At 40.2% G+C, this 22,345-nt stretch overlaps 1 protein-coding gene across 3 annotated transcripts in view; it reads left to right on the top strand.

Annotated features, from left to right (window-relative positions):
- The window catches only part of HACD4 (3-hydroxyacyl-CoA dehydratase 4), a 535,032-nt gene that overhangs the window by 437,610 nt on the left and 75,077 nt on the right, over window positions 1–22,345 (top strand). For all 3 annotated transcript variants that reach the window (XM_053702658.1, XM_053702656.1, XM_053702657.1), the window contains exon 4: window positions 9,021–9,133. In XM_053702658.1, the coding sequence (XP_053558633.1) occupies window positions 9,021–9,133 (113 nt within the window). The remainder of the gene's footprint in view (window positions 1–9,020; window positions 9,134–22,345) is intronic.

Raw genomic sequence — 22,345 nt, 5'->3', positions numbered from 1 at the left:
AAGGAAGTGATAATGCATCCACTGCCTCCGCCTGAGGATCCCGGGATCTGGACAGATACCAGGGAAGTTTCTTGTTTAGATGAGAAGCCATCAGATCTATTTCTGGGAGTTCCCACATTTGAACAATCTGAAGAAATACCTCTGGGTGAAGAGACCATTCGCCCGGATGCAATGTTTGGCGACTGAGATAATCCGCTTCCCAATTGTCCTATACCTGGGATATGAACCGCAGAGATTAGACAGGAGCTGGATTCCGCCCAAACCAAAATTCTAGATACTTCTTTCATAGCCAGAGGACTGTGAGTCCCTCCTTGATGATTGATGTATGCCACAGTTGTGACATTGTCTATCTGAAAACAAATGAACAACTCTCTCTTCAGAAGAGGCCAAGACTGAAGAGCTCTGAAAATTGCACGGAGTTCCAAAATATTGATCGGTAATCTCACCTTCTGAGATTCCCAAACCCCTTGTGCCGTCAGAGACCCCCACACAGCTCCCCAACCTGTAAGACTTGCATCTGTTGAGATTATAGTCCAGGTCGGAAGAACAAAGAAGCCCCCTGAACTAAACGATGGTGATCTGTCCACCACGTCAGAGAGTGTCGTATAATCGGTTTAAAGATATTAATTGAGATATCTTTGTGTAATCCCTGCACCATTGGTTCAGCACACAGAGCTGAAGAGGTCGCATGTGAAAACGAGCAAAGGAGATCGCATCCAATGCGGCAGTCGTAAGACCTAAAATTTCCATGCATAAGGCTACCAAAGGGAATGATTGTGACTGAAGGTTTTGACAAGCTGATATCAATGTTAGACTTCTCTTGTCTGACAAAGACAGAGTCATAGACACTGAATCTATCTGGAAACCTAAAAAGGTTACCCTTGTCTGAGGAATCAATGAACTTTTTGGTAAATTGATCCTCCAACCATGATCTTGAAGAAACAACACAAGTCGATTCGTATGAGATTCTGCGAAAATGTGAAGACTGAGCAAGTACCAAGATATCGTCCAAAATAAGGAAATACCAAAACCCTGTTCTCTGATTACAGACAGAAGGGCACCGAGAACCTTTGAAAAAAATTCTTGGAGCTGATGCTAGGCCAAACGGTAGAGCCACAAAACTGGTAATGCTTGTCTAAAAAGAGAATCTCAGAAAAAAAAAAAGTGATCTGGATGAATCGGAATATGCAGATATGCATCCTGTAAATCTATTGTAGACATATAATGCCCTTGCTAAACAAAAGGCAGGATAGTCCTACAGTTACCATCTTGAATGTTGGTATCCTTACATAACGATTCAATATTGATAGATCCGGAACTGGTCTGAAGGAATTGACCTTCTTTGGTACAATGAAGAGATAGAATAAAACCCCAGCCCCTGTTCCAGAACTGGAACTGGCATAATTACTCCAGCCAACTCTAGATCTGAAACACATTTCAGAAATGCTGAGCCTTTGCTGGGTTTACTGGGACATGGGAAAGAAAAAAATCTCTTTGCAGGAGGCCTTAACTTGAAGCCAATTCTGTACCTTTCTGAAACAATGTTCTGAAACCAGAGATTGTGAACGGAATTGATCCAAATTTCTTTGAAGAAAACGTAATCTGCCCCATACCAGCTGAGCTGGAATGAGGGCCGCACCTTCATGGGTACTTAGGAGCTGGCTTTGGGTTTCTATAAGGCTTGGATATATTCCAAACTGGAAATGGTTTCCAAACTGATACCGCTCCTGAGGATGAAGGATCAGGCTTTTGTTCCTTGTTGTGAGGAAAGGAACGAAAACGATTATTAGACCTAAATTTACCTTAGATTTTTTATCCTTTGGTAATAAAGTTCCCTTCCCTCCAGTAACAGTTGAGATAATAGAATCCAACTGAGAACCGAATAATTTATTACCCTGGAAAGAAAGGGATAGCAAAGTAGACCTAGAAGACATATCAGCATTCCAAGTTTTAAGCCATAAAGCTCTTCTAGCTAAAATAGCTAGAGACATATACCTGACATCAACTCTAATGATATCAAAAGATGGTATCACAAATAAAATTATTAGCATGTTATAGAATAATAATAATGCTATAAAATTATGATCTGTTTCTTGTTGCGCTAAAGCTTCTAACCAAAAAGTTGAAGCTGCAGCAACATCCGCTAAAAATATAGCAGGAGTAGAGACAGCCCCATTAACCTTAGGGATTTTGTCCCAAAAACTCTAATCTGTCAGATGGCACAGGATATAATTGCTTAAAACGTTTTAGAAGGAGTAAATGAATTACCCAAATTATTCCATTCCCTGGAAATTACTTCAGAAATAGCATCAGGGAGAGAAAACACTTCTGGAATAACTACAGGATATTTAAAAACCTTATTTAAACGTTTAGATTTAGTATCAAGAGGACCAGAATCCTCTATTTCTAATGCAATTAATACTTCTTTAAATAAAGAAAGAATAAATTCCATCTTGAACAAATACGAAGATTTATCAGCATCAACCTCTGAGACAGAAACCTCTGAACCAGAAGAACCATTATCAGTATCAGAATGATGATGTTCATTTAAAAATTCATCTGAAAAAAGAGAAGTTTTAAAAGACTTTTATGTATACTAGAAGGAGAAAATAACAGACATAGCCTTCTTAATGGATTTAAAAATAAAATCTCTTATGTTATCAGGAACACTCTGAGAATTAGATGTTGACGGAACAGCAACAGGTAATGTAACAGTACTAAAGGAAATTTTATCTGCATTAATAAGTTTGTCATGACATGCAATACAAACAACAGCTGGAGAAACAGATACCAAAAGTTTATAGCAGATACACTTAGCTTGGTAGCTCCAGCACCGGGCAGCGATTTTCCTGAAGTATCTTCTGACTCAGTTGCAACGTGGAACATCTTGCAATATGTATTAGAAAAAACAACATATAAAGCAAAATTGATCAAATTCCTTAAATGACAGTTTCAGGAATGGGAAAAAAAATGCCAGTGAACAAGCTTCTAGCAACCAGAAGCAATAAATAATGAGACTTAAATAATGTGGAGACAAAAATGGCGCCCATATTTTTTAGCGCCAAATAAGACGCCCACATTATTTGGCGCCTAAATGCTTTTGGCGCCAAAAATGACGCTACATCCGGAACGCCGACACTTTTGACGCAAAAAAACATCAAAAAATGACGCAACTTCCGGCGACACGTATGACGCCGGAAACAGAAAAAATTTTTTGCGCCAAAAAAGTCCGCGCCAAGAATGACGCAATAAAATGAAGCATTTTCAGCCCCCGCGAGCCTAACAGCCCACAGGGAAAAAGTCAAATTTTTTAAGGTAAGAAAAAATGATTGATTCAAATGCATTATCCCAAATATGAAACTGACTGTCTGAAAATAAGGAATGTTGAACATCCTGAGTCAAGGCAAATAAATGTTTGAATACATATATTTAGAACTTTATAAAAAAAGTGCCTAACCATAGCTTAGAGTGTCACAGAAAATAAGCTTACTTACTTACCCCAGGACACTCATCTACATGTTGTAGAAAGCCAAACCAGTACTGAAACGAAAATCAGCAGAGGTAATGGTATATATATAAGAGTATATCGTCGATCTGAAAAGGGAGGTAAGAGATGAATCTCTACGACCGATAACAAAGAACCTATGAAATAGACCCCGTAGAAGGAGATCATTGCATTCAAATAGGCAATACTCTCCTCACATCCCTCTGACATTCACTGCACGCTAAGAGGAAAACCGGGCTCCAACCTGCTGCGGAGCGCATATCGACGTAGAATCTAGCACAAACTTACTTCACCACCTCCATAGGAGGCAAAGTTTGTAAAACTGGTTTGTGGGTGTGGTGAGGGGTGTATTTATAGGCATTTTAAGGTTTGGGAAACTTTGCCCCTCCTGGTAGGAATGTATATCCCATACGTCACTAGCTCATGGACTCTTGCTAATTACATGAAAGAAATAGGTAGAGACTTAATATAATAAAATTTTTGGCGCCAAAAAATGATGCCAACAAAGATGACGCAAATGCTGAGAAAAAAACTTTTGGCGCCAAGGTTAACAGGAAATAACACGAAAGACGTGTTAAAAAAAATTGCGTCAACAAAGACGCAAGAAATGACGTGACTCGCATCACAACAAACGCAACCTTCGCGTCAATTTTTTTTTGTGCCAAGAATGACGCAATAAATAGAAACATTTTGCGCCATCGCGAGCCTAATTTTCCTGCAATAAAATTGAAAAAAACGAGACTGAAGTTACAACTAGCTGGAACCTCAAGTAAGAAAAAAATTATACTAAATTTCTCCCAAACATAATTTTCCATGCTGAAACTGTTAGACTACAAAGGAAAATAAACATAGACCTGACTCATGGCAAATATATGCAATATATATTAAAACTTTAACATATAAAGTGCCAAACATAGCTGAGAGTGTTTTAAAAAAGGATATATACTTACCTGAAGACACCCATCCACATATAGCAGACAGCCAAACCAGTACTGAAAAAATATCAGCAGAGGTAATGGTATAGGAGTATAACGTCGATCTGAAAAGGGAGGTAGGGGATGAATCCCTGCGACCGATAACAGAGAGCCTTTGAATGGATTTCCCATGGGTGAAACCATAAAATCAACAGGCAATACTCCCTTCACATCCCTCTGACAAACACTGTACTCTGAGAGGAATTGGGCTTCAAAATGCTTAGAAGCGCCTTTCACAGAAGAAATCAAGCACGACTTGCTTTACCATCCTCCTTTGAAGGCAAAGTTTGTAAAACTGAGGTGTGAGTGAGGTGGGAGGTGTATTTATATGCATTTTGAGTTTTTGGGAAACTTTGCCCCCTCCTGGTAGGAATGTATATCCCATACGTCACTAGCTCATGGACTCTTGCCACTTACATGAAAGAAAAGTATATATATAAGATTTATGATCAGAGATAGACCACTGATCAACAGAAGCAAACCGCTTCCTCTGAGGACTTAGCAGCTTCATGACTAGAAGCATTAAACCCAGCAGGCTTAGAGCTAAAAGAAGGTAAATTCTTACCGGACCTTTTATGCTTACTTGAAGGCGGTATGGCCACCAACATTTCAGACACAGAAGACTGTAAAAAATCTTTGATTCCAGGATTCAGTAGAATTCTCCTGTAAAAAACAAACAAAAGGAACAGTAACACCCTTAGAAGAAAGAACAGTATTAGATAGGTCAGAAACACTTACCCCTTCTGAAAAGTACACAGCCTCTTGTCATTGACATACTCAAGATATTCAGCTAGCTCTCAGTAGTGCATAGCTGCTCATTCAACAAAGTTATACCAAGGGAATCATGCACATTTGATAATAGAAGTGAATTGGAAAGTTGTTAAAAAGTGTATGCTCTGAGTCACAGGAGACAGATTTTGGGTTTCACGTACCTTTAAAGTCATTGAGATTTTCAGTATGGCCCATTATACTGAGAGTGTTTGTCTATGAAGATTTAAAGGGAGAGTCTACTTGAAAATATTTATTTTAAAAAAAAGATAGATAATCCCTTTATTACCTACTAGTTGATAAGCCTGCCCAGAGGGAAGTCTATGTGTAAAAAAATTAACTCCCCTAAGCTACAAAAAATAAAAAAGTGAAAATACAGAAAAAAAAACAACCCTATCCAAAAGAAGAAAAAATTAAACCTTATTCCTATGAAAATAAAAAGCCCCACCAAAATAAAAACACCCCCTAATCTAAGAATAAACTACCAATAACCCTTAAAAGGGCTTTTTGTAGGGCATTGCCCTAAAGAAATCAGCTCTTTTACATTAAAAATAAACAAAGTCCCTCCCTAACAGTAAAAACCCCCCACCCACCAAACCCCCCAAAATAAAAATAAAACTAACACTAATACCCGTTTCCCCTAAAGGGGCATTTGTATGGGCATTGCCCTTAAAAGGGCATTCAGCTCTTTTTCAAATTGCCCAATAAACCCTAATCTTAAAAACAAAACAAAACACTAAAGCCCCAAATAGGTACTCATGGTTTCAGAAGTCCGGCGGTGAAAGTCTTCTTCCAGGCGGGTCCATCATCTTCATCCACAGCGAAGGTGGCGCGGAGCGGAGGTCCGAAGCGGTCTTCACCTAATTTGTGCAGATCGCAGGCGGCCGGAGCGGTGCCAACATTCCTTTGAATATGTGTGCGCAACTGCCGATGGAGACTGACGTGGTACAAATGCGATTATAGTATAGATTCCCCAGTTATATTACTTATATTAATACACTTTTTACCTCTGTGATTACATTTTTATCTAAACCTTTGCAAACTGTCTCTTTATCTCAGTTATTTTGACAGACTTGCATTTTAGCCAATTAGTGCTGACTCATAAATTCAATAGGAGAAAGCACAATCACAATGGTATCTATATGGCACACATGAACTAGCACTGTCTATTTCTAAAAAAAATGTCAAAATGCAATGAGATAAGAGGTGGCCTTCAAGGGAGTGGAGAACAAAGCAAATTTGATGATAAAGATCAATTGGAAAGTTGTTTAAAATTGCATGCCCTATCTAATAATGAAAGTTTAATTTTGACTAGACCGTCCCTTTAATGGCTTTGTGCTGAATTTTTTGCACCTTTTAGAAATGGATGTGGCTGAAACACCCCTGAACTACAAAATTATAGGGGGTGTCCCTATACTTTAGGCCATATAGTGTATAATATAATGTATGCATATTTGCATCTTCTCCACACATCTGAGCAGAACGTTTAGTCAGGGCTCACTACTACATATGTTTTTATTTGAATATTGTTTATTATTGTAAATAGATAGTCTGGAGATCCAGCAGTCCTCTTATATATACCTATTCAATGACCACTGTAACTTCTCACAGCATTTTATTGCTTACACTGTCTTTTATGTCTCACGTATCCCTTACACCACACCACTTGGGACTCTCCTTTCCCCCAATAATGCTTTGTTTTTCTCTTAATATATGCCCACTCTATGCAATATGCCTCTTGGAGTTTTTTTATATGATCTTGTCACACTTTTTTTTGCTACACATCTTCTCACACCTTTTGTGTTATAACTCTAACATTGGGCTACGTTATATTTTAGTTGAAAAAAATGACAATCTCTTTCTACAAATGATCATTTTATGTATATGATTTGTTTTGGAGATAATCACACCTCTACACGGTATCTCCCTTTGTCACTTGGATTTATTAACTGTACAGTCCACACGCAATGTGAATCCTTGTCTCTCTCTGGCTTAATAAATTAAAGCTCTCCGCTCAGGTGAGATAATTTAAGTCTCAACAGTTTGGCAAGGTCCCTCAAAGAATTTTAGAAACACAATCTTTACCTTGAGACATGTTTACTTAAATATGCAGGGTTCTGGGTGTGAAGGAGAGACTCCTATATTAAAATATAAGTTCTAAAAAAAAACCCAAAGATTATGTGTGATTTCTCCCCATGGCGTGACTTTTTTGATCATCTGGTCCAACGTCTCATTCTTGTCACTTTCACATTTCCTCTCCTGGCCATGAAGGTTAACATCACAGTTTTAGATTCTGAAATTAAACAAATGGACGATGAGAAACCCAATAAGTGCTAAATTAATAATAAAAATTCATGCACGTTATACAATGCTAAATCATCCTGACACTAAGGTAAAATATAGCCATACCCACTTAAACAATGGCCAACTACCTATTGTAAGATCTGCTAATATTTGACATTAATGGTTTCATTTAGGCAGGCTATTAAACTAGCTCATTCTTGTTTATTTAGCTGTTTTCTTGCAATTTAACTACTGATGCTTCTCATTGGTCTACCAACGCCTATATGGCAAACTTGTAGAGTTCTATGGCTCTATATACTGTCCACATGCAAGTGTAAACTCATGACCTTTCCATTTAAGGAAAGCCATGTAGTGGCTAGCATTTGTCCTTCCAGCATGTTAAGAAACCCAAATCTCAGATGTTATTCTCCTTTTCTCCTCAAGTGCTTTTCCTTTCCACCCTAGAGCATTAAGAGGCGTTCTTGGCAAATTAAATCCTCAGTCTCACTCTGACTCAACCTCAAAACTCGTGCAGGACATGTCAAGGGATGCCTGACTTGCCTCCTTTTGTAATTCTTTTGGTAGGTGAATGATTCCTCCCTTGATTTTATTTCTCTGATCCATCTTGACCATCCTCTCTGACAGACCTTTCCTTGTAGTAAAATAACTTTTTGCCAGCACAGTGGGTCCCCACCTCAGAGAAAGGTTGGGATTTTTATTTCAGTCCACTCATTTCCAAAGAAAATCAATTCCACTCTGTCCTGGAATTCTCAATAAGCTCACCATTTTAAAATGGAGTCACTATTTACACCATCATCTCATTATACTTCCACATTTCTTTTTTCTATCTCTCATACTTTCAATTATTATCTGAGTATCCATTAATACACTCAGCACCACTCACTCCCACTTACACATTTTTCTGTATCTATATCCTTTTGCTAGCGTCTTTCCTATTTATTTGCCCAAACCCGAGTCTGGTCTCTCTGCATCCCCAGCAAGCTATGTGGTTCACAAAATTCCTCACTATACTCTCTTCCTATGTTCTCTCTGAATAACCCTCATTCCTTATATTATCATAGAGATCTATGTGTGGTAATGTTGGCTTGGGTATGGAACAATTTATATGGTGGCTGTAAAGCCTCTTGACAGGCTGCGGTTAATGTTCTGCTAGGTCTGATCTATAACAACCTTTTTCTGCACTATATGTAATAAAACTATAATAAGGAAATTGCAAGTCACAATTTTCAAGAGACAATGTGACTGTTTTTATAATGCATTTAGTGACAACACACTTATGAGGGGAGACAATAATTACTTAAATAATTTTAAAGTCACTAACTCTATTAATATGGGGAGCAGGGATCTATCACTTCCACAATATGCTTATTATTTAATCCCACACATGATAACCATAGATATCAGTCTATATTATGTCTTAGTTTTGTGATTTTTATGTCTTCCACATTACAATTTTATTTTCTTTACAGATAGGAGAGAGACTTGTCATTCTATTTGTTGTCATTGCCAGTCAAGAGGAAGTGCAAAGTAAACGTATTGTATGTGCTCTCTTCTTCTTGTGGAACTTGTGGGATGTTATAAGGTAATGTATTCCAGCATCCATGGTGAATGATCCCAGTTATGGGCTCTATTTAGTCTTATGTCTCATTCAGTTATATTGTTTAAATTCTCAATTAAAGTTTGCTTTTTAATATGAATAACATTTTAAGCTATATGGTATAAAATTATATGTACATTAAGGTTAGGACTTTCCCTTATCAATAGAAACAACTCTAATAAATTAACAATAATTTCATACTTTAAAGGGACATACAAACAAGTTTGGATACAGACAAGATATAATATGAACCTTAATTACTTTACCTGCAAATTTATACTGCAGTGCCTCGCCATTAACACTTTCTTTTAAGTGTCTGAATTGTACAGCTCTAACTCCCCCCACATTATTCCTTTTATGGCTGCATCTATATTCACCATTGATATGGTAGAATACAAGATTTTAACACTTATTATCTGCTGGAGCATGCCTAGAAGCAAATTAGCTGCTGTGAACTCAGTTAAAATACAATGCCTATGTTTCTGATGTTAAACACTGATAAGGGGGATGGATCGGTCTACTCCAGAAACCACAGCTTTGCAAGTCATTTTGCTTATTTTTAAAATTTATTTTAAAATACTTGCCAGCAATATTTTAAACAAATTTGTGATGTAAACTATTTTTTACTTAATTAGCTCTTTTAGAATATGCACAGATCTCAACATGTTTTATGGCACTTTAAGCGCAGTACATTTGTTTCTTAAGTCAGTCAGTTTTTATTTTTAAAAATTCTTGCTCTTTAGCACATTGCTCTAAAATATTTAATTATTATTGGTTATTTGTAGAGCGCCAACAGACTGCGCAGCGCTAAATTTTTTTTTAATTAAAAGGCATATAACAAAATCAACTGGGTTGGCTACAAATTAAGAGAAACACAACATGACAAATATAAACATACTTCAGTATGCAAAAAACAAATAAAATCTTGCATGCAAAGTTTTTGTCAAAGAATGTCTAGGCATCCAAGCTTTCCAGATGTCTTTACTTCCCCAGAATTTAGACATTACATTTGTGGAGTGTGGGGAACCAGAAACATTCATTCACCTAGATTTAGAGTTTTGCGTTAGCTGTCCAAACCAGCGTTAAGGGGTCCTAACGCTGCTTTTGGCCGCCTGCTGCTATTTAGAGTCAGTCAGGAAAGGGTCTAACGCTCACTTTCCAGCCGCGACTTTTCCATACCGCAGATCCTCTTACGTCAATTGCGTATCCTATCTTTTCAATGGGATCTTCCTTATGCTGGTATTTAGAGTCTTGGCTGAAGTGAGCGTTAGAACTCTAACGACAAGACTCCAGCCGCAGAAAAAAAGTCAGGAGTTAAGAGCTTTATGGGCTAACGCCGGTTCATAAAGCTCTTAACTACTGTGCTCTAAAGTACACTAACACCAATAAACTACCTATGCACCCCTAAACCGAGGTCCCCCCACATCGCCGCCACTATAATTAAATTTTTTAACCCCTAATCTGCCGACCGCACACCGCCGCTACCTACATTATCCCTATGTACCCCTAATCTGCTGCCCCTAACATCGCCGACACCTACATAATATTGATTAACCCCTAATCTGCCCCCCATGTCGCCGCTACCTACCTACACTTATTAACCCCTAATCTGCCGACCGGACCTCGCCGCCACTATAATAAATGTATTAACCACTAATCTGCCCTCCCTAACATCGCCAACACCTAACTTAAAGTATTAACCCCTAATCTGCCGACCGGGCCTCGCCGCTACTCTAATAAAGGTATTAACCCCTAAAGCTAAGTCTAACCCTAACACTAACACCCCCCTAAGTTAAATATAATTTAAATCTAACGAAATAAATTATTTCTTATTAAATAAATTAATCCTATTTAAAACTAAACACTTACCTGTAAAATAAACCCTAATATAGCTACAAAATAACGAATAATTATATTGTAGCTATTTTAGGATTTATATTTATTTTACAGGCAACTTTGTATTTATTTTAACTAGGTACAATAGCTATTAAATAGTTATTTACTATTTAATAGCTACCTAGTTAAAATAATTACAAAATTACCTGTAAAATAAATATAAATCCTAAAATAAGTTACAATTAAACCTAACACTACACTAGCAATAAATTAATTAACTAAACTACCTACAATTATCTACAATTAAATCAACTAAACTAAATTACAAAAAAAACCAACACTAAATTACAAAAAATAAAAAAAATCACTGATCCGTCCAGAAGAGGGTCCGAAGTCTTCATCCTATCCGGCAAGAAGAGGTCCTCCAGAGGGTCCGAAGTCTTCATTCTATCCGGCAAGAAGGGGACATCCGGACCGGTAGACATGTTCATCCAGGCGGCGTCTTCTATCGGAACAGCCAATAGAATGCGAGCTCAATCTGATTGGCTGATTGGATCAGCCAATCGGATTGAACTTGAATCTGATTGGCTGATTCAATCAGCCAATCAGATTTTTCCTACCTTAATTCCGATTGGCTGATAAAATCCTATCAGCCAATCGGAATTCGAGGGACGCCATCTTGGATGACGTCACTTAAAGGAAGCTTCATTTGTCGGGAGTCGCCGGAAGAAGAGGATGGATCCGCGTCGGCTGCTTCAAGATGGTCCCACTCCGCGCCGGATGGATGAAGATAGAAGACGCCGTCTGGATGAACATGTCTACCGGTCCGGATGTCCTCTTCTTGCCGGATAGGATGAAGACTTCGGACTCTCTTCTGGACCTATTCTTGCCGGATAGGATTTAGACTTCGGACCCTCTTCTGGACGGATCGGTGATACCCGGCGTGGTGAAGATAAGGTAGGGAGATCTTCAGGGGCTTAGTGTTAGGTTTTTTAAGGGGGGTTTGGGTTAGATTAGGGGTATGTGGGTGGTGGGTTGTAATGTTGGGGGGGGTATTGTATGTTTTTTTTAAATGCAAAAGAGCTGATGACTTTGGGGCATGCCCCGTAAAAGGCCCTTTTAAGGGCTGGTAAGGTAAAAGAGCTGTTAACTTTTTATTTTAGAATTTTGGGGGGCTTAGAGTAGGTGTAATTAGTTTAAAATTCTTGTAATCTTTTTTTATTTTTTGTAATTTAGTGTTTTTTTTTTGTAATTTAGTTTAGTTGATTTAATTGTAGATAATTGTAGGTAGTTTAGTTAATTAATTTATTGCTAGTGTAGTGTTAGGTTTAATTGTAACTTAGGTTAGGATTTATTTTACAGGTATTTTTGTAATTATTTTAACTAGGTAGCTATTAAATAGTAAATAACTATTTAATAGCTATTGTACCTAGTTAAAATAAATACAAAGTTGCCTGTAAAATAAATATAAATCCTAAAATAGCTACAATATAATTATTCGTTATATTGTAGCTATATTAGGGTTTATTTTACAGGTAAGTGTTTAGTTTTAAATAGGATTAATTTATTTAATAAGAAATAATTTATTTAGTTAGATTTAAATTATATTTAATTTAGGGGGGTGTTAGTGTTAGACTTAGCTTTAGGGGTTAATACATTTAGTAGCGGCGAGGTCCGGTCGGCAGATTAGGGGTTAATAAGTGTAGGTAGGTAGCGGCGACTTGGGGGCGGCAGATTAGGGGTTAATAAATATAATATAGGGGTTGGCGATGTTAGGGGCAACAGATTAGGGGTACATAGCTATAATGTAGGTTGCGGCGGTGTACAGAGCGGCAGATTAGGGGTTAATAATAATAAAATGCAGGGGTCAGCGATAGCGGAGGCCGCAGATTAGGGGTTAATAAGTGTAAGGTTAGGGGTGTTTAGACTCGGGGTACATGTTAGGGTGTTAGGTGCAGACTTAGGAAGTGTTTCCCATAGGAAACAATGGGGCTGCGTTAGGAGCTGAACGCTGCTTTTTTGCAGATGTTAGGTTTTTTTTCAGCTCAAACTGCCCCTCTGTTTCCTATGGAGGAATCGTGCACAAGCATGTTTTTGAAGCTGTCCGCGTCCGTAAGCAACGCTGGTATTTATAGTTGAAGTGGCGGTAAATTATGCTCTACGCTCCCTTTTTGGAGCCTAACGCAGCCCTTCAGAGAACTCTAAATACCAGCGTTGTTTTAAAGGTGCAGGGGGGGAAAAACACGTGTAGCTAACGCACCCCTTTGGCCGCAAAACTCTAAATCTAGCGGTTTGTTTTTATTACATCTGACTAATAATATATTTGTTCCTTAGTTGAAGTTCAATAAGGATTAAATGAAGGTGGATTACCTGCCAGGATAACCAAAGGTTCCTTTAGTCTAAAGATAGCTAAAATAGCTGTTTATTCAATCCAATGCACTGGCACTATGATCTTACAGGAAATCATCATGCCGGAATGCCAAAACCATCTAATATATGATGTCCTGTTTTCAAACTATCAAAGGTAAAAATTTCTTTGCAGTACTACAGTTTATTGACTAAGGCTTTGCTGTCCTTCAGTAGAGTACCTATTATTTTTCAAACTGCACACAGTTCACAGGTCTTTAATGCCAACTTTCTGTCAGGTCAGCCCAACAACTGGAGGAAGGGATAACCCTACCTGACTCCTGGTCGCTATTTGGTGTCGCCAAACCACATAGTTAGCACTGAACCAAAATAGAAAGAACCCAGAGGAATTCAGACAGAAGAGTTTTCTCCAACATAGGTGTGTCCGGTCCACGGCGTCATCCTTACTTGTGGGATATTCTCTTCCCCAACAGGAAATGGCAAAGAGCCCAGCAAAGCTGGTCACATGATCCCTCCTAGGCTCCGCCTACCCCAGTCATTCTCTTTGCCGTTGTACAGGCGCACTTGTTTTTGAGGACAGCATGGCATGCAGCTGCATGTGTGTGGAGCTCTGATACATAGAAAAGTCTTTCTGAAGGCATCATTTGGTATCGTATTCCCCTTTGGGCTTGGTTGGGTCTCAGCAAAGCAGATTCCAGGGACTGTAAAGGGGTTAAATATAAAAACGGCTCCGGTTCCGTTATTTTAAGGGTTAAAGCTTCCAAATTTGGTGTGCAATACTTTTAAGGCTTTAAGACACTGTGGTGAAATTTTGGTGAATTTTGAACAATTCCTTCATACTTTTTCGCAATTGCAGTAATAAAGTGTGTTTAGTTTAAAATTTAAAGTGACAGTAACGGTTTTATTTTAAAACGTTTTTTTGTGCTTTGTTATCAAGTTTATGCCTGTTTAACATGTCTGAACTACCAGATAGATTGTGTTCTGACTGTGGGGAAACCAAGGTTCCTTCTCATTTAACTATATGTATTTTATGTCATAAAAAAATTTAGTAAAAATGATGCCCAAGATGATTCCTCAAGTGAGGGGAGTAAGCATGGTATTGCATCATCCCCTCCTTCGTCTACACTAGTCTTGCCCATACAGGAGGCCCCTAGTACATCTAGTGCGCCAATACTCCTTACTATGCAACATTTAACGGCTGTAATGGATAATTCTATCAAAAACATTTTAGCCAATATGCCCACTTATCAGCGAAAGCGCGACTGCTCTGTTTTAGAAAATTCTGTAGAGCATGAGAACGCTGATGATATGGTTTCTGAAGGGCCCCTACACCAGTCTGAGGGGGCCAGGGAGGTTTTGTCTGAGGGAGAAATTTCAGATTCAGGAAACATTTCTCAACTAGCTGAACCTGATGTGATTACTTTTAAATTTAAGTTGGAACATCTCCGCGCTCTGCTTAAGGAGGTGTTATCCAATTTGGATGATAGTGATTATCTGGTCATTCCAGAACCACTATGTAAAATGGAAAAGTTCTTAGAGGCCCCGGGGCCCCCCGAAGCTTTTCCTATATCCAAGCGGGTGGCGTACATTGTTAGTAAAGAATGGGACAGGCCCGGTATACCTTTAGTACCTCCCCCCATATTTATAAAATAGAATAGTCGACCCCAGAAAGGACTGATGGCAGACAGTCCCCAAGGTCGAGGGGGCGGTTTCTACTCTACACAAGCGCGCCACTATACCCATAGAAGATAGTTGTGCTTTCCAAGATCCTATGGATAAAAAATTAGAAGGTCTGCTAAAGATGTTTGTTCAGCAAGGTTCCCTTCTACAACCAATTGCATGCATTGTCCCTGTCACTGCAGCCGCGTGTTTCTAGTTTGATGAGCTAGGAAAGGCGATTATTAGTAATTCTTCTTCTTATGAGGAGATTATGGACAGAATTCGTGCTCTTAAATTGGCTAATTCTTTCACCCTAGACGCCACCTTGCAATTGGCTAGGTTAGCGGCGAAAAAATTCTGGGTTTGCTATTGTGGCGCAGAGCGCTTTGGTTAAAATCTTGGGCAGCGGATGCGTCTTCCAAGAACAAATTGCTTGACATTCCTTTCAAGGGGAAAACACTCTTTGGCCCTGACTTGAAAGAGATTATCTCTGATATCACTGGGGGCAAGGGCCACGCCCTTCCTCAGGATAGGTCTTTTCAAGACCAAAAATAAACCTAAGTTTCGTCCCTTTCGCAGAAACGGATCAGCCCCAAGGGCTACGTCCTCTAAGCAGGAAGGTAATACTTCTCAAGCCAATCCAGCCTGGAGACCTATGCAAGGCTGGAACAAAGGAAAGCAGGCCAGGAAACCTGCCACTGCTACCAAGACAGCATGAAATGCGGGCCCCCGATCCCGGACCGGATCTGGTGGGGGGCGGACTCTCTCTCTTCGCTCAGGCTTGGGCAAGAGATGTTCTGGATCCTTGGGCGCTAGAAATAGTCTCCCAAGGTTATTCTCTGGAGTTCAAGGGGCTTCCTCCAAGGGGGAGGTTCCACAGGTCTCAGTTGTCTTCAGACCACATATGAAGACAGGCATTCTTACATTGGGTAGAAGACCTGCTAAAAATGGGAGTGATTCATCCTGTTCCATTAGGAGAACAAGGGATGGGGTTCTACTCCAATCTGTTCATAGTTCCCAAAAAAGAGGGAACGTTCAGACCAATCTTAGATCTCAAGATCTCGAACAAGTTTCTCAAGGTTCCATCGTTCAAGATGGAAACCATTCGAACACTTCTTCCTTCCATCCAGGAAGGTCAATTCATGACCAAGGTGGATTTCAAGGATGCGTATCTACATATTCCTATCCACAAGGAACATCATCGGTTCCTAAGGTTTGCATTCCTGGACAAACATTTCCAGTTCGTGGCATTTTCTTTCGGATTAGTCACTGCTCCTAGGATTTTCTCATAGGTACTAGGGTCCCTTCTGGCGGTGCTAAGACCAAGGGGCATTGCTGTAGTACCTTACTTGGACGACATTCTGATTCGAGCGTCGTCCCTTCCTCAAGTAAAGGCTCGCACGGACATTGTCCTGGCCTTTCTCAGATCTCACGGATGGAAAGTGAACGTGGAAAAGAGTTCTCTATCTCCGTCAACGAGGGTTCCCTTCTTGGGAACTATAATAGACTCCTTAGAAATGAGGATTTTTCTGACAGAAGCCAGAAAAACAAACCTTCTAGACTCTTGTCGGATACTTCATTCCGTTCCTCTTCCTTCCATAGCGCAGTGCATGGAAGTGATAGGTTTGATGGTAGCGGCAATGGACATAGTTCCTTTTGTGCGCATTCATCTAAGACCATTACAACTGTTCATGCTCAGTCAGTGGAATGGGGACTATTCAGACTTGTCTCCGAAGATACAAGTAAATCAGAGGACCAGAGACTCATTCCGTTGGTGGCTGTCCCTGGACAACCTGTCACAAGGGATGACCTTCCGCAGACCAGAGTGGGTCATTGTCACGACCGACGCCAGCCTGATGGGCTGGGGCGCGGTCTGGGGATCCCTGAAAGCTCAGGGTCTTTGGTCTCGGGTAGACTCTCTTCTACCGATAAATATTCTGGAACTGAGAGCGATATTCAATGCTCTCAAAGCTTGGCCTCAGCTAGCGAGGGCCAAGTTCATACATCAACCATCAGGGGGGAACAAGGAGTTCCCTAGCGATGGAAGAAGTGACCAAAATCATTCTATGGGCGGAGTCTCACTCCTGCCACCTGTCTGCTATCCACATCCCAGGAGTGGAAAATTGGGAAGCGGATTTTCTGAGTCGTCAGACATTGCATCCGGGGGAGTGGGAACTCCATCCGGAAATCTTTGCCCAAGTCACTCAACCGTGGGGCATTCCAGACATGGATCTGATGGCCTCTCGTCAGAACTTCAGAGTTCCTTACTACGGGTACAGATCCAGGGATCCCAAGGCGGCTCTAGTGGATGCACTAGTAGCACCTTGGACCTTCAAACTAGCTTATGTGTTCCCGCCGTTTTCCTCTCATCCCCAGGCTGGTAGCCAGGATCAATCAGGAGAGGGCGTCGGTGATTTTGATAGCTCCTGCGTGGCCACGCAGGACTTGGTATGCAGATCTGGTGAATATGTCATCGGCTCCACCATGGAAGCTACCTTTGAGAGACCTTCTTGTTCTAGGTCCGTTCGACCCACTCCAGCTGACTGCTTGGAGATTGAACGCTTGATCTTATCAAAGCGAGGGTTCTCAGATTCTGTTATTAATACTCTTGTTCAGGCCTGAAAGCCTGTAACCAGAAAAATTACCACATAATTTGGTATATCTGTTGGTGTGAATCTGCAGGATTCCCTTGGGACAAGGTTAAGATTCCTAAGAGTCTATCCTTCCTTCGAGAAGGATTGGAAAAAGGATTATCTGCAAGTTCCTTGATGGGACAGATTTCTGCCTTGTCTGTGTTACTTCACAAAAAGCTGGCAGCTGTGCCAGATGTTCTAGCCTTTGTTCAGGCTCTGGTTAGAATCAGGCCTGTTTACAAAATTTTGACTCCTCCTTGGAGTCTCAACCTAGTTCTTCAGGGGGTTCCGTTTGAACCCTTACATTCCGTTGATATTAAGTTATTATCTTGGAAAGTTTTGTTTTTGGTTGCAATTTCTTCTGCTAGAAGAGTTTCAGAATTATCTGCTCTGCAGTGTTCTTCTCCTTATCTGGTGTTTCATGCAGATAAGGTGGTTTTGCGTACTAAACCTGGTTTTCTTCCAAAAGTTGTTTCTAACAAAAACATTAACCAGGAGATAGTTGTGCCTTCTTTGTGTCCTAATCCAGTTTCAAAGAAGGAACGTTTGTTGCACAACTTGGATGTAGTTCGTGCTCTCAAATTTTACTTAGCAGCTACTAAGGATTCAGACAAACTTTGTCTTTGTTTGTTGTTTATTCTGGTAAACGGAGAGGTCAAAAAGCAACTTCTACCTCTCTCTCCTTCTGGATTAAAAGCATTATCCGATTGGCTTATGAGACTGCCGGACGGCAGCCTCCTGAAAAAATCACAGCTCACTCCACTAGGGCTGTGGCTTCCACATGGGCCTTCAAGAACGAGGCTTCTGTTGATCAGATATGTAAGGCAGCGACTTGGTCTTCACTGCACACTTTTTCTAAATTTTACAAATTTGATACTTTTGCTTCTTCTGAGGCTATTTTTGGGAGAAAGGTTTTGCAAGCCGTGGTGCCTTCCATTTAGGTGACCTGATTTGCTCCCTCCCTTCATCCGTGTCCTAAAGCTTTGGTATTGGTTCCCACAAGTAAGGATGACGCCGTGGACCGGACACACCTATGTTGGAGAAAACAGAATTTATGTTTACCTGATAAATTACTTTCTCCAACGGTGTGTCCGGTCCACGGCCCGCCCTGGTTTTTTTAATCAGGTCTGATAATTTATTTTCTTTAACTACAGTCACCACGGTAACATATGGTTTCTCCTATGCAAATATTCCTCCTTAACGTCGGTCGAATGACTGGGGTAGGCGGAGCCTAGGAGGGATCATGTGACCAGCTTTGCTGGGCTCTTTGCCATTTCCTGTTGGGGAAGAGAATATCCCACAAGTAAGGATGACGCCGTGGACCGGACACACCGTTGGAGAAAGTAATTTATCAGGTAAACATAAATTCTGTTTTTCAAGCAAAGGTAAATAACAGCACAGGCAATAAACTGTACAAACTCAGAATCCGAAAAAATAGTCCAGGAACTTACCACAGGTAAGCAGGAACCATTTAGCAAGAGTAGAAAAGGAGCAGGCAAAGGGATTGTCAAAAACTGTCAGGGTCATTCATATACAGCAAAAAAACAGGACAGAGCACATCCAGAGGAAACCTCAATAACTGGGAAAAGAGAATCAGTAAGTGATGGTTTAAATAGGCCTGACAGGATTGCAAATTCCCTGCAGCTGCCGATTGGTGGAGCTAGTGACTGCAAAAAACAAGTCAAATACACAGTAACCAGCCAAAGTCACAAACCACAGATAGCTCAAAGATTAAAGGGACACTCAAGTCAAAATACAAATTTCATGATTCAGATAGAACATGCAATTTTGACCCCTTCGCTAACGGAACTTTTAGAGAAGAACTTGCCCAAAATAACCAAGACTTTTTTTATAGAATTTTTGCTATCACTCTATTTAAAAAGAAAAAAAGCCTTGTTTTTTTATTTATCTGTCAAAACTATATTTTTTTTTAAGTAGACAACGCAAGGTATTGATCTAGGCCCATTTTGGTATATTTCATGCCACGATTTCACCGCCCAATGCGATCATGTAAAAAAAAAAAAAAAGTTAACTTTTTCATAAACTTTAGGTTTCACACTGAAATTATTTACATGCCGCTTGTGAAATCATGGCACAAATGATTGTAAAACCTTTTCTGGGATCCCCTTTGTTCAGAAATAGCATTGCTTTTTGGTAAGTAGAATGCCGCTAATTGCAGCTAAGCACCACACTTTTATTATTCCCAGCAGTGAATGGGGTGAATCAGGTAGCTTGTAAGGTTAATTTTAGCTTTAGTGTAGAGATTACCCTCCCATCTCCTCATCCTTCCCAAATAGCTCTCTTCCCTCCCTCAGCCCCCACTGGTTACCACCATCTTAGGTACTGGCAGACAGTCTGACAGTAACACTTTAGTTGTTTTTTCCCTCCTCAACCATCCCATCCCCAAATAGCTCTCTAAATCTCCCCCTCCCACTTTCAGCAATCTTTAGTACTGGCAGCTGTCTGCCAGTACCTATAAAATACATTTTACATTTCTCCAACATAGGTGTGTCCGGTCCACGGCGTCATCCTTACTTGTGGGATATTCTCTTCCCCAACAGGAAATGGCAAAGAGCCCAGCAAAGCTGGTCACATGATCCCTCCTAGGCTCCGCCTACCCTAGTCATTCTCTTTGCCGTTGTACAGGCAACATCTCCACGGAGATGGCTTAGAGTTTTTTAGTGTTTAACTGTAGTTTTTATTATTCAATCAAGAGTTTGTTATTTTAAAATAGTGCTGGTATGTACTATTTACTCAGAAACAGAAAAGAGATGAAGATTTCTGTTTGTATGAGGAAAATGATTTTAGCAACCGTCACTAAAATCCATGGCTGTTCCACACAGGACTGTTGAGAGCAATTAACTTCAGTTGGGGGAACAGTGAGCAGTCTCTTGCTGCTTGAGGTATGACACATTCTAACAAGACGATGTAATGCTGGAAGCTGTCATTTTCCCTATGGGATCCGGTAAGCCATGTTTATTACGATCGTAAATAAGGGCTTCACAAGGGCTTATTAAGACTGTAGACTTTTTCTGGGCTAAATCGATTCATTATTAACACATATTTAGCCTTGAGGAATCATTTTATTTGGGTATTTTGATATAATAATATCGGCAGGCACTGTTTTAGACACCTTATTCTTTAGGGGCTTTCCCAAAGCATAGGCAGAGCCTCATTTTCGCGCCGGTGTTGCGCACTTGTTTTTGAGAGGCATGGCATGCAGTCGCATGTGAGAGGAGCTCTGATACTTAGAAAAGACTTTCTGAAGGCGTCATTTGGTATCGTATTCCCCTTTGGGCTTGGTTGGGTCTCAGCAAAGCAGATACCAGGGACTGTAAAGGGGTTAAAGTTCAAAACGGCTCCGGTTCCGTTATTTTAAGGGTTAAAGCTTCCAAATTTGGTATGCAATACTTTTAAGGCTTTAAGACACTGTGGTGAAAATTTGGTGAACAATTTTTGAACAATTCCTTCATGTTTTTTCGCAATTGCAGTAATAAAGTGTGTTCAGTTTAAAATTTAAAGTGACAGTAACGGTTTTATTTCAAAACGTTTTTTGTACTTTGTTATCAAGTTTATGCCTGTTTAACATGTCTGAACTACCAGATAGACTGTGTTCTGAATGTGGGGAAGCCAGAATTCCTATTCATTTAAATAAATGTGATTTATGTGACAATGACAATGATGCCCAAGATGATTCCTCAAGTGAGGGGAGTAAGCATGGTACTGCATCATTCCCTCCTTCGTCTACACGAGTCTTGCCCACTCAGGAGGCCCCTAGTACATCTAGCGCGCCAATACTCCTTACTATGCAACAATTAACGGCTGTAATGGATAATTCTGTCAAAAACATTTTAGCCAAAATGAACACTTATCAGCGTAAGCGCGACTGCTCTTTTTTAGATACCGAAGAGCATGACGACGCTGATAATAATGTTTCTGAAGGGCCCCTAACCCAGTCTGATGGGGCCAGGGAGGTTTTGTCTGAGGGAGAAATTACTGATTCAGGGAACATTTCTCAACAAGCTGAACCTGATGTGATTACATTTAAATTTAAGTTGGAACATCTCCGCATTCTGCTTAAGGAGGTATTATCCACTCTGGATGATTGTGACAAGTTGGTCATCCCAGAGAAACTATGTAAAATGGACAAGTTCCTAGAGGTGCCGGGGCTCCCAGAAGCTTTTCCTATACCCAAGCGGGTGGCGGACATTGTTAATAAAGAATGGGAAAGGCCCGGTATTCCTTTCGTCCCTCCCCCCATATTTAAAAAATTGTTTCCTATGGTCGACCCCAGAAAGGACTTATGGCAGACAGTCCCCAAGGTCGAGGGAGCGGTTTCCACTTTAAACAAACGCACCACTATACCCATAGAGGATAGTTGTGCTTTCAAAGATCCTATGGATAAAAAATTAGAAGGTTTGCTTAAAAAGATGTTTGTTCAGCAGGGTTACCTTCTACAACCAATTTCATGCGTTGTCCCTGTCGCTACAGCCGCATGTTTCTGGTTCGATGAGCTGATAAAGGCGGTCGATAGTGATTCTCCTCCTTATGAGGAGATTATGGACAGAATCAATGCTCTCAAATTGGCTAATTCTTTTACCCTAGACGCCACTTTGCAATTGGCTAGGTTAGCGGCTAAGAATTCTGGGTTTGCTATTGTGGCGCGCAGAGCGCTTTGGTTGAAATCTTGGTCGGCTGATGC

The sequence above is a fragment of the Bombina bombina genome, chromosome 2 (assembly GCF_027579735.1).
Source record: "Bombina bombina isolate aBomBom1 chromosome 2, aBomBom1.pri, whole genome shotgun sequence".
NCBI lineage: Eukaryota > Metazoa > Chordata > Amphibia > Anura > Bombinatoridae > Bombina > Bombina bombina.
The sequence above is the reverse complement of the archived record's forward strand: the minus strand, read 5'-3'. Positions and strand labels throughout refer to the sequence as shown.